Source organism: Lithobates pipiens, unplaced genomic scaffold (assembly GCF_037356315.1).
Source record: "Lithobates pipiens isolate NorthernLeopardFrog02 unplaced genomic scaffold, aLitPip1_a1.2 Scaffold_18, whole genome shotgun sequence".
NCBI classification, from domain to species: domain Eukaryota; kingdom Metazoa; phylum Chordata; class Amphibia; order Anura; family Ranidae; genus Lithobates; species Lithobates pipiens.
The window spans coordinates 584,172,918-584,184,666 of NW_027507758.1; the positions used below are offsets into that span (position 1 = coordinate 584,172,918).

General features: G+C 48.6%; 1 protein-coding gene across 1 annotated transcript in view; it reads left to right on the forward strand.

The window, feature by feature from the left end:
* Positions 1-11,462, forward strand: part of LOC143986782 (adhesion G protein-coupled receptor L4-like) — a 67,828-nt gene extending 56,366 nt beyond the window's left edge. Inside the window, exon 5 of the mRNA XM_077485188.1 lies at positions 10,098-11,462. Within this exon, the coding sequence (XP_077341314.1) occupies positions 10,098-11,462 (1,365 nt within the window). The remainder of the gene's footprint in view (positions 1-10,097) is intronic.
* Positions 11,463-11,749: the final 287 nt, after the last annotated feature.

An 11,749-nucleotide genomic window follows, 5' to 3' on the forward strand; every position in this document is an offset into this window, starting at 1 on the left:
GGTAATGCAGAGTATTGGCGGGGTAATGCAGAGTATTGGCGGGGTAATGCAGAGTTTTGGTGGGGTAATGCAGAGTATTGGTGGGGTAATGCAGAGTATTGGCGGGGTAATGCAGAGTATTGGTGGGGTAATGCAGAGTATTGGTGGGGTAATGCAGAGTATTGGGTATTGCAGAGTTTTGGCGGAGTAATGCAGAGTATTGGCGGAATAATGCAGAGTATTGGCGGAGTAATGCAGAGTATTGGTGGGGTAATGCAGAGTATTGGTGGGGTAATGCAGAGTATTGGTGGGGTAATGCAGAGTATTGGTGGGGTAATGCAGAGTATTGGTGGAGTAATGCAGAGTTTTGGCAGGGTAATGCAGAGTATTGGCGGGGTAATGCAGAGTATTGGCGGGGTAATGCAGAGTATTGGCGGAGTAATGCAGAGTATTGGCGGGGTAATGCAGAGTATTGGCGGGGTAATGCAGAGTATTGGCGGGGTAATGCAGAGTATTGGTGGGGTAATGCAGGGTATTGGTGGGGTAATGCAGAGTATTGGTGGGGTAATGCAGAGTATTGGTGGAGTAATGCAGAGTATTGGGTATTGCAGAGTTTTGGCGGAGTAATGCAGAGTATTGGCGGAGTAATGCAGAGTATTGGCGGAGTAATGCAGAGTATTGGTGGGGTAATGCAGAGTATTGGTGGGGTAATGCAGAGTATTGGCGGAGTAATGCAGAGTTTTGGCGGGGTAATGCAGAGTATTGGCGGAGTAATGCAGAGTATTGGCGGAGTAATGCAGAGTATTGGCGGAGTAATGCAGAGTATTGGCGGGGTAATGCAGAGTATTGGCGGGGTAATGCAGAGTATTGGCGGGGTAATGCAGAGTATTGGCGGGGTAATGCAGAGTATTGGCGGAGTAATGCAGAGTATTGGCGGGGTAATGCAGAGTATTGGTGGGGTAATGCAGGGTATTGGTGGGGTAATGCAGAGTATTGGTGGGGTAATGCAGAGTATTGGTGGAGTAATGCAGAGTATTGGGTATTGCAGAGTTTTGGCGGAGTAATGCAGAGTATTGGCGGAGTAATGCAGAGTATTGGCGGAGTAATGCAGAGTATTGGCGGAGTAATGCAGAGTATTGGTGGGGTAATGCAGAGTATTGGTGGGGTAATGCAGAGTATTGGCGGAGTAATGCAGAGTTTTGGTGGGGTAATGCAGAGTATTGGCGGAGTAATGCAGAGTATTGGCGGAGTAATGCAGAGTATTGGCGGAGTAATGCAGAGTATTGGCGGGGTAATGCAGAGTATTGGCGGGGTAATGCAGAGTATTGGCGGGGTAATGCAGAGTATTGGCGGGGTAATGCAGAGTATTGGCGGGGTAATGCAGAGTATTGGCGGGGTAATGCAGAGTATTGGTGGGGTAATGCAGAGTATTGTTGGGGTAATGCAGAGTATTGGGTATTGCAGAGTTTTGGCGGAGTAATGCAGAATGCAACTTAACATACTCGTGACTAACCTGGTTTACTTCTCGGGTAAACTGGAAGCAGTGCAGCGGCTGTGGCCTCAGGAGGCCTGGACTGTCTGGCACTGGGTAAAGGGGAGGGAGGAGACAGTCCGCATCCCAGCGGCGTGTGTCTGTCGCTGGCTGCACTGACTCCAGTGCGTGCCCACGTGTACGGCCGATGTCATGTGACCGGTTGCTAGACGCGGAGCGGTCCTAGCCTAGCAACCAGTCACTCGGGCGGCAGAGGAGCAGCGGCTACGCACTGAATAGCCTCAGTCGGCTAATGGGAACGGCGTTCCCATTGTGGAAATAGTACGGGAACGCCGTTCCCATGCGTTCCCGCAGGACTCGAGCCCTGGTTTGGGATCAGTGTCTTGCTGAAATGTCCACCCTTGTTTCATCTTCATCATTCTCGTAGATGGCAGCAGATTTTTATCAAGAATGTCTTGTTACATTTTTCCATTCATTCGTCCTTCAATGATCTAAAGTTTGCTAGTACTGTATGCTGAAAAACAGCTCCACACCATGATGTTCCCACCTCCAAACTTCACCGTTGGTATGGTGTTTTTGAGGTGAAGTGCAGTGCCATTTGACCTCCAAACATGGTGTGTATTATGGCATTATGGAGTTCAATTTTGGTCTCATTTGACCAGACTATATTCTCCCAGTGGAAAGAAGGGAAAATACTGCGCTAAACTAAAAAACAAAATTAATCGAAATACCCAAAAGCAGCGATTAGTCTGGTGTGATACACACCCACAAAGCGTATAGGACAACATTTTTACAACCGCGCTCTTCCATATAATAAACCCCAGTGAAACTCGCCTATCATCTAATAAAACTAACAAAAAATAAAAACAGAAATAAACGTGATATGTATACACAACCAGTGCATACACCATATAGACAATTAGGATCCAGTGCATACACAATATGAACAATTACAATCAAACAGATAAATAAATAAATAAAAAATTCATTGAAATAAGCATAAATAAATTCATACGATTAATAAAAATTCATTGAAAACATAATAATAAGCTAAATATAAATATAAATAAATTCATACACTCAAATAACTTATAAAGTGCTCGAAATAGGAAATGTGAAAACAACAATTTAAAGATACAGACACACGTGCCCAATAAACATACACAAAATAAATAAATTATGAAAAAAATGAAATAATATAAATATAAGTGCAACAGTCCGTCAGATGGAAATGTTTCTCCAAATAGACTCAGTGTAGAACACAGACTTCCTTCACCACCACTGTGCTTGTTGATAGTAAGAATGCGCGCTTACCAAACCCTAAAAAAAAACGGGCATGTATAATAAAGAATCTCAGAGGATCATCACACCAGGACAGCATCTCATCTTTCCACACGAATCGCAATGATGGGATCACTCATAAAATATAGATAAAAACTCCCATAATGTAAATCTGTAAATAAAGCCTTTTATTAGATCATAAAAACATACTCACAAGCAGAAAAAATCTAACAGCGTTAAATGCCGGCTGGCAAAACGAGCAGCCAAAGGTCACGTGATAGCGTCAACTGGGTGGTCTCCGACCCATGGCCATGAGCATGCCTTCCTTGTCTGAGCCAAGTCAGGAGGAAGAGGTGGATAAGGAGAAGATACCAAGGTCGATAGCTTCCTCTCGAACAGAGTCTACGTCTGAGTCAGAGGGGGAGGAAGAGTCCTCTAGGTCGTCCAGATACAAGTTATCTTTGGACGACGTGGGTGACCTTCTTAAAGCGATATATGACACGCTGGAAATCAGGGAAGAACAGGTCCAACTTTCAAAGCACGACTTGATGTATCAGGGGTCAAGTGCACTGAAAGTCAGGGTATTCCCCGTTCATAAATCGCTGATTGAGGCGATTTTGCTGGAGTGGGAGCAGCCAGAAAAGAGGCAATTTTTTTCAGGCAGCCTTAAACTGAGGTTCCCTTTTGAGACGGATGCGGTGCATCCCTGGAACAAGGTCCCCAAGCTTGATGCCCCCTTGGCTAAAGTCTCTAAAAGGAAGGATTTGGCCTTTGATGATATGGGTTCACTCAGGGACCTCATGGACAAGAGGGGAGACGTGCTTCTTAAGAGGGCTTGGGATGCCTCTTCGATTGGGCTTAAACCAGCCCTAGCAGCCACCTGTGTGGCCAGGAATTTAGAGTGTTGGCTTACACAGTTGCAGTCACATATTTCAGCGGGCACTTCAAGGCAGCAACTGTTGAAGTCCTTCCCGTTACTGTTCAAGGCAGTGGGGTTTTTGGCCGACGCCTCCGCGGAGTCAGTCAAATTAGCCGATAGGTCTGCTGCGTTAGTGAATGCAGCCAGAAGGGCTGTATGGCTTAAGACCTAGGCGGGGGACGCAGCTTCGAAATGAAGGCTGTGCGGATTACCTTTTTCAGGGGACCACTTGTTCGGGCCTGACCTTCAAGAGGCGTTAGAGCGCATGCAGGATAAGAAGAAAGCTTTCCCAGAGAAGAAAAGGAAGGCTGAAGGAAAGCGTTTTTTTCGAGGCTCTAGACAGCAGAACCTACAGGAAAGGGAGGTTCGCCCCAAAAAACATTGGTCGGGTCACAAGTGGAGGGGCAGAGGAGGAATCTTATTCAATCCTCCTCAACCCTCCTCTAAAACCCAGTGACTCCTGTGTCCCGTGGGGGGAAGGCTGGGGAAGCTCCTCTCACAATGGGTCGCTTCAACCGAAAGTCCGTTCATACGAGATGTAATAAGGAATGGCTACAGGTTGGAGTTTGGTTCAGTTCCCCTCCAAATTTTCAGGTAACCAGGTTACCAAGGGACCAAGAGAAGGCGAAGGCTCTTCTTTTGGGAGACCTGGTAGACCAAGAGGTACTGGTACAGGTACCCCTGGAGGAACGAAGCTTGGGGGTTTACTCCCACGTCTTCGTGCTAAAGAAGCCTTCAGGAAAATTCAGGTTGATCCTGAATCTCCGCCCCTTGAACAGGTTCATAAAATACAAACGGTTCCGGATGGAGTCAATCTTTTCGGTAACCAAGTTTCTGTTTCGGGGTTGTTACATGGTCACGGTGGACCTCAGGGATGCATATTTACACATGCCGATTCATCCGGAGTCCCAGAGGTTTCTCAGGTTAGCAGTCCAGACCAGCACAGGAGTGGTTCACCTCCAGTTCCGAGCTCTTCCCTTCGGACTCTCGGCCTCACCAAGGATCTTTACGAAGGCAGAGGTGCTGGCTCCGTTAAGGCTCAGGGCTATAACAGTGATTCCATATCTGGACGATCTACTGTTTATAGCCCAGTCGGCCCAAAAGCTGGAAAAAGACGTGCAGGAGGCATTGGTTTTCCTGCGTTCACTGGGGTGGCTGATCAACCAGGAAAAATCCCAGTTGACCCCCCTCACAGGAGGTCCTGTATCTAGGGTACAGGATCTCTTCGGTGGAGATGAGGGTGTTTCTTCCAGCAGAGAAGATCAGGAAGTTAGAGCAGGTGGTAGCCCAGCTTCAATCAGGTTGGGAAGCCCAGATCAGGGAGGTTATGAGAGTCCTGGGTCTGATGACATCATGTTTTCCAGCGGTGGCCTGGGCAAGGCATCATCAGCGCCCGTTGCAGAGCTTTATGCTCCGTTATTGGGACGGCAAGGAGCAGAGCCTGGATCAAGTTATGCCCCTATCCTCCGCCATCAACAGGTCTCTGTGGTGGTGGCGGCCCAGGTCAACCTGGACAAGGGTCTTCCCTGGTCCCGACAGGCCGATGCCAGTGCATTTGGTTGGGGTGCCCACCTAGAGGGCATCTTAGCTCAGGGGACCTGGTCGAAAGTAGAGGCAGGTCGTTCCTCAAACCAGAAGGAGCTTCTGGCAACTTTGAAATCGATAGAAGCCTTCCAGCTCCAGATACAGGGCCGGGATCTGCAGGTTCAGTCAGACAATGTGGCAGCAGTAGCTTATCTGAACAAGCAGGGGGGAACCAGAAGCCCAGCACTACAGGCTATTGCAGACAGAATTTTCTGTTGGGCCGAGAGGAACTTGTCCTTGATATCAGCGATTCCTCTGAAGGGCACTCAGAATTCGCTGGCCGATTTTCTCAGTCGGCAGAAGGTAGGCCAGGACGAGTGGTCCCTCAACAGGGAGGTGTTCGGGGAGATTGTGTCATGCTGGGGAAGGCCAGATAAATACCTATTTGCAGCAGAAGGCAACAGGAGGGTGACACAGTTTTTTTCCATTCACCCGCAGGATCAGGCCAGGGGGATAGATGCCTTTGCCAATCCGTGTCAATTCGGTCTGTGTTATGCCTTCCCTCCTGTAAGGATGGTTGCGGAGGTTCTGCAGAAGTTCCTGACGGAAGCTACGGACCTCATCTTAGTGGCTCCTTTTTGGCCAAGGAGACCCTGGTTTGCCAGTCTGAAGAGGTTGGCCATTCACCCTCCGCTGTTACTTCCGGTCAGGGAGAATTTGGTTTCCCAGGGACCCATTCTACATCCTCAGGTAGAGACTCAAGCTTGCGGCCTGGTATCTGAGGAACAGCTCTTAAGATCGCAGGTTTTTTCAGAGAGAGTGGTCAAAACCATGTTGGAATGTCGTAAGCCGGTAAATAGAGCGATTTACACCAAGATAGGGAAAAGGTTTAACTCCTGGTTGCGAGAACAGGGAGTTAGACATCCCGGGATCCCGGCAGTCTTAGATTTTCTGCAGGCGGGGGTAGAGCTGGGCCTTTCTATCAGCACCCTAAGGCCGCGTACACACGCGGGGACTGTCTGCCGAAACTAAGTTCGTCAAACAGTCTGCTCAAACTTTTGAATGAACGAACACGCCCACACACGGCACTTTTTGAGCGGACAAATACGGCAAACTTTGTTCGTCATACTAAGTCCGCGCAACTTTTGAAATGAACGGACTCGCCCACACACGAGGCAACACACACGAGGAGACGTCGCGGGCTCCGCCGCCTGGAATGTACTTAAAGGGGAACCCCAACGCCGAAAAAAATCGGCGTGGGGGTCCCCCCAAAGTCCACAACAGACCCTTGTCCGAGCACGCTACCCGGCCGGCCAGGAAAGGGGGGCGAGCGAGCGCGCCCCCCTCCCGAGCCGTACCAGGCCGCGTGCCCTCAACATGGGGGGTGCCTTGGGGAAGGGGGGGCCGCGCGGCCCCCCCACCCCAAAGCACCTTGTCCCCATGTTGATGAGGACAAGGGCCTCTTCCCGACAACCCTGGCCGTTTGTCGGGGTCTGCGGGCAGGGGGCTTATCGGAATCCGGGAGCCCCCTTTAATAAGGGGGCCCCCGGATACCGGCCCCCCACCCTATGTGAATGAGTATGGGGTACAATGTACCCCTACCCATTCACCTGTAAAATAAAAGTACCCAAAAAAAAAAAACACAACACATGAGATAAAATATTTTATTGCACAGCTCCGGGGGTCTTCCGTCTTCGGGGGTCTTCTCGCCGGACTCCTCCGCTATCTTCTTGTAGCTCTTTTGCTAGCGGAGGAGTCCGGCTTTCTTCCTCCCCGCCGCCGGCCTCTTCTCCCGACTTCGGGGGTCTTGTCCCCCTCTTCGGTTCTTCTGCCGGGCCACCGCGCCTTCTTATAGCTCTTTTACAGGCGGTGGCCCGGTCTTCTGTCGCCGCTGTCGCCGCTGTCGCCTTCCGGTCGCCTTCCGTTCTTCTTCTTGTTCTTCTTCTCCAGGAGATGTTGACACGTCGCTCTCTCCGGCCGGAATGCCAGAGCCGCGCTGTGCGGCCACTTATATAGTGACAATGGGGCGGTGTCACATGGTATATGTCACATGGGTTGGTCACATGGGTTGATGTCACATGGGGACTATGACATTGTAAGGGGGCGGGGTCACCATGTGACCAACCCATGTGACATATACCATGTGACACCGCCCCATTGTCACTATATAAGTGGCCGCACAGCGTGGCTCTGGCATTCCGGCCGGAGAGAGCGACGTGTCAACATCTCCTGGAGAAGAAGAAGAAGAAGAAGAAGAAGAAGAAGAACGGAAGGCGACCGGAAGGCGACAGCGGCGACAGCGGCGACAGAAGACCGGGCCACCGCCTCTAAAAGAGCTATAAGAAGGCGCGGTGGCCCGGCAGAAGAACGGAAAGCGGCGGCGGCAGAAGACCGGGCCACCGCCTGTAAAAGAGCTATAAGAAGGCGCGGTGGCCCGGCAGAAGAACCGAAGAGGGGGACAAGACCCCTGAAGTCGGGAGAAGAGGCCGGCGGCGGGGAGGAAGAAAGCCGGACTCCTCCGCTAGCAAAAGAGCTACAAGAAGATAGCGGAGGAGTCCGGCGAGAAGACCCCCGAAGACGGAAGACCCCCGGAGCTGTGCAATAAAATATTTTATCTCGTGTGTTGTGTTTTTTTTTTTTGGGTACTTTTATTTTACAGGTGAATGGGTAGGGGTACATTGTACCCCATACTCATTCACATAGGGTGGGGGGCCGGTATCCGGGGGCCCCCTTATTAAAGGGGGCTCCCGGATTCCGATAAGCCCCCCGCCCGCAGACCCCGACAACCAACGGCCAGGGTTGTCGGGAAGAGGCCCTTGTCCTCATCAACATGGGGACAAGGTGCTTTGGGGTGGGGGGGCCGCGCGGCCCCCCCTTCCCCAAGGCACCCCCCATGTTGAGGGCACGCGGCCTGGTACGGCTCGGGAGGGGGGGCGCGCTCGCTCGCCCCCCTTTCCTGGCCGGCCGGGTAGCGTGCTCGGACAAGGGTCTGTTGTGGACTTTGGGGGGACCCCCACGCCGATTTTTTTCGGCGTTGGGGTTCCCCTTTAAGTCCATACCAGGCGGCGGGGCCCGCGACGTCTCCCTCGCGGGCCCCGCCTACCTGGAGACGCGCTCGAAATGAGCAGACTTTCCTCCGAGCGGGAACAGTTTGCTCATTTCGAAAGTGGCCTACACACGGGCGGACTGTCCGCTCAAACCAAGTTTCAGCGGACAGTTTTTCGGAATTTCCGAAAAACTTTGTTCGTCAAACTGTCCGCTGAAACTGTCCGCTGAAGCCCCACACACGAGCGGACTGTCCGCTGAAACACTGTTCAGCGGACAAAGTTGAGCGAACAGTCCGCCCGTGTGTAAGCGGCCTAAATGTACAGGTGGCGGTCTTAAGTGTTTTCCTTCAGTCCTATCTCCAGCAGAATCCTTTTGTAAGGAACTTCTTCAAAGCTCTGGCTAGATCCAGGCCTGTGAAGATGAAGACCTGTCCTACCTGGGATTTATCCTTGGTCCTTAGGTCTTTGACCCGAGATCCCTTTGAACCCTTAGAGAGGGCATCCCTTAAATGGATAGTACTGAAGACAGTCTTTTTGATAGTGATCACCTCAGCCAGAAGGGTGAGTGATCTGCAAGCGTTCTCGATCAGGGGGCCCTTTTTGTTAGTTTTAGAAGACAGGGTAGTGCTTAAGACTGACCCTAGTTTTCTCCCTAAGGTTGTGTCTACTTTTCATAGGACACAGGACATTATTTTGCCAACGTTTTTTTAACCTCAGACAGGGATGAGGTGGGATCTTTGAGTTTGTTAGATGTTAGAAGAAGCCTTTTAGTTTTTTTGGAAGCCACTAGGGACTTCAGGAAGTCAGATTCACTTTTCGTCAACTTTTCGGGCGTCCAAATCGTCTATCGCCAGGTAGATAAGAATGGCGATAGTGAAAGCCTATGAATTAGAGGGGAAGCAGGCTCCCTTAGTTAAGGCACACTCTACCAGGGCAGTTTCTGTTTCATGGGCAGAGAGCGCTGGAGCCTCTCGTGAGGAGATCTGCAAGGCAGCAACTTGGTCCAGCTATTCTACTTTTGCAAGACATTACCGTCTGGATTTATTGTCTGATAAGGAACAGACTTTTGGACGTAAGGTCCTCCGGGCAGTGGTCCCGCTGTGACAAGGTGAGTTCCTTGCTTATCATTTCAGAGGCTGTCCTGGAAGACGATAGGAGAAAACCGGAGTTAGACTTACCGGTAACTCTTTTTCTAGGAGTCTTCCAGGACAGCCTGGTTTCCCACCCAGGCTTGTTTAGATTGACTAGTGGTGTGGACGTGTACTAACGTGGTTGTTAGTGTGTTATGTCTTTCAGAGCCTTCCGGCGGTTCTTGAAGTAAAACTGAGGAGGGCCTGGAGGACCACACGTTTTATCTGATTGGGTTGACATGTTTCCTGTCCCGGAGGGAGGAGCCCTATATATCAGAGGCTGTCCTGGAAGACTCCTAGAAAAAGTTACCGGTAAGTCTAACTCTGGTTTTATTACACATAACTTAATTTATGAACTGATTTCTTTTGGTTTCTTTGTATGTATGCATTGCATGGGTTGTTACCTACACGTGGTGAAAATTTCATGTCAGTAGCACCTTTAGATATTAATTACCTAGAAAAATGGTGATGTGTTCAATACTGTACTTATTTTATCCACTGTATATGTGTAGGACAGGAAGTGAAGGTACATTTGCTCTTGGGACACGGTTGGCAGAAAATAGTTTGGGCTTTAGATATGTTTTAATAATTTAATTGTTTTGAGGTGAGATGGTACATTGATGATTGCTCCCTCTAATTACAGTATGTATAAACAGTATTAAAAGCTTGGAAATGAAATTTTACAACAATGCTAAAAGAAATGTATTAACTTTACTTTCTTGCAGAAAACTATTTCTATTATCAGTCTGTTGATTGAATACATTGGCACGTCAGATCTAAATCTACAGTTGCTACAAAGCATTGAAAACATGTTTTCAACAACGGAGACTACATTTGAGAACTTCCGTATTGTCTATCGGGGTATTGATATTTCCTGCACCGTTTTCAATCCTGATGGCCTCAACGAGAGTAGCTCTGTAGAGCTTTTGTCTGGGGCCACTGTGTCCCTGTCCACAGAAATATTAAAGAAAATTGATAAGTCTTCTGTGGGTGTCATTAATGTACTATCCATGATCTATGCACCAACTAATGGCAGCTTTAACCTCCCATATGAGAGTTCTGGTAACCTCTCTTATTTTGTGGACAGTTTCATATGGACCAATGTGGCCATAGTAAATAACAAGAGTGAGCACTCTCTGAATATTTATATGAACTTCACACATAACGAAATCATGCCTAATGAGACTGCAGTATGTGTGTTTTGGAATTTAAATACAAACAAATGGTCATCGGAGGGTTGTAATACTACAGTTATCAATGGTAGTACCTACTGTGCCTGTAATCACCTGACTTCCTTCTCAGTCCTAATGGCGGGCTATATACCAGAAGAAAATCAGAACCTGGCTCTCTTGGATACTCTCACGAAGATTCTGCTTCCTGTCTCCATAGGATCTCTTCTGAATTGCATTGCCATAGAAATCTTTCTTCTTAAACAATCCAAGAGCTCTGTTGCTTTATACAGACATATTTGCATCATTCATATAGCTGTGTTTCTGTTAATTAGCAATGTCTCTTTCTTGGCGTCCAGCCTCTTTGATATCCCTTCACATCGCTTTTTGTGCAAAATACTCACCTTCGTTACTCATTTTTCTTTGTTGGCCTTCTTTTCCTGGACATTGGTGCAGGGCCTGTTTTTGGTGTGCCAATTACTTTTTGTCTTCCATCACTTCACCAAAAAAGAATTTTTGCTCCTTTCTGTCATACTTGGATATGGTTGTCCATCTGTTATAGCCTGTACCACTTTTTTGGTGTATTATCCTAATAAGTACCTGATGAGCAATGCCTGCTGGTTGGATAATAAATCTGGTGCCTTTCTGCTGTTCGCCATCCCTGCCATGGTAATTATGGGTGGAAATATTCTCGTCCTGGTGGTTGTGATTGCAAAAATCTTCAAGTCGTCAGTCTCTGAAGGGAAGAATGAGGATGACGAGGTGGTTGAGAAGCTGATGAAAGCAGTTTTGTTCTGCACGCCACAATTTGGATTGACTTGGGCTCTTGGGATCCCCTTATACGTATACCCAAAGGCTGTATTCTTGCACTACTTATTTACCTTGCTCAACCCTCTCCAGGTAATCATCCAGAAAGATTAGCTTTTGTCATTTAAATATGTTTAATGTTACAGAACAGGGCCTACCAACTTTAATAGATGTCTTCCTAAAGCAATGTTCCTAATTCATGTAAATACAATACATTCACACAAAGCATAATGAAAATCTGTATTTAAAGAAAACCTTTGGCCATACAACAGGGAGAAGGGAGGATGGAGGGTGGAAGGGACAATGGTGGTGCTTCGTACATATCCCACCAAATGCTTTTTAAATGCTTATTGGTACATCAGCCAACCTTGCTTTAGTCTAAAGATCAGCCTTACTAGTCA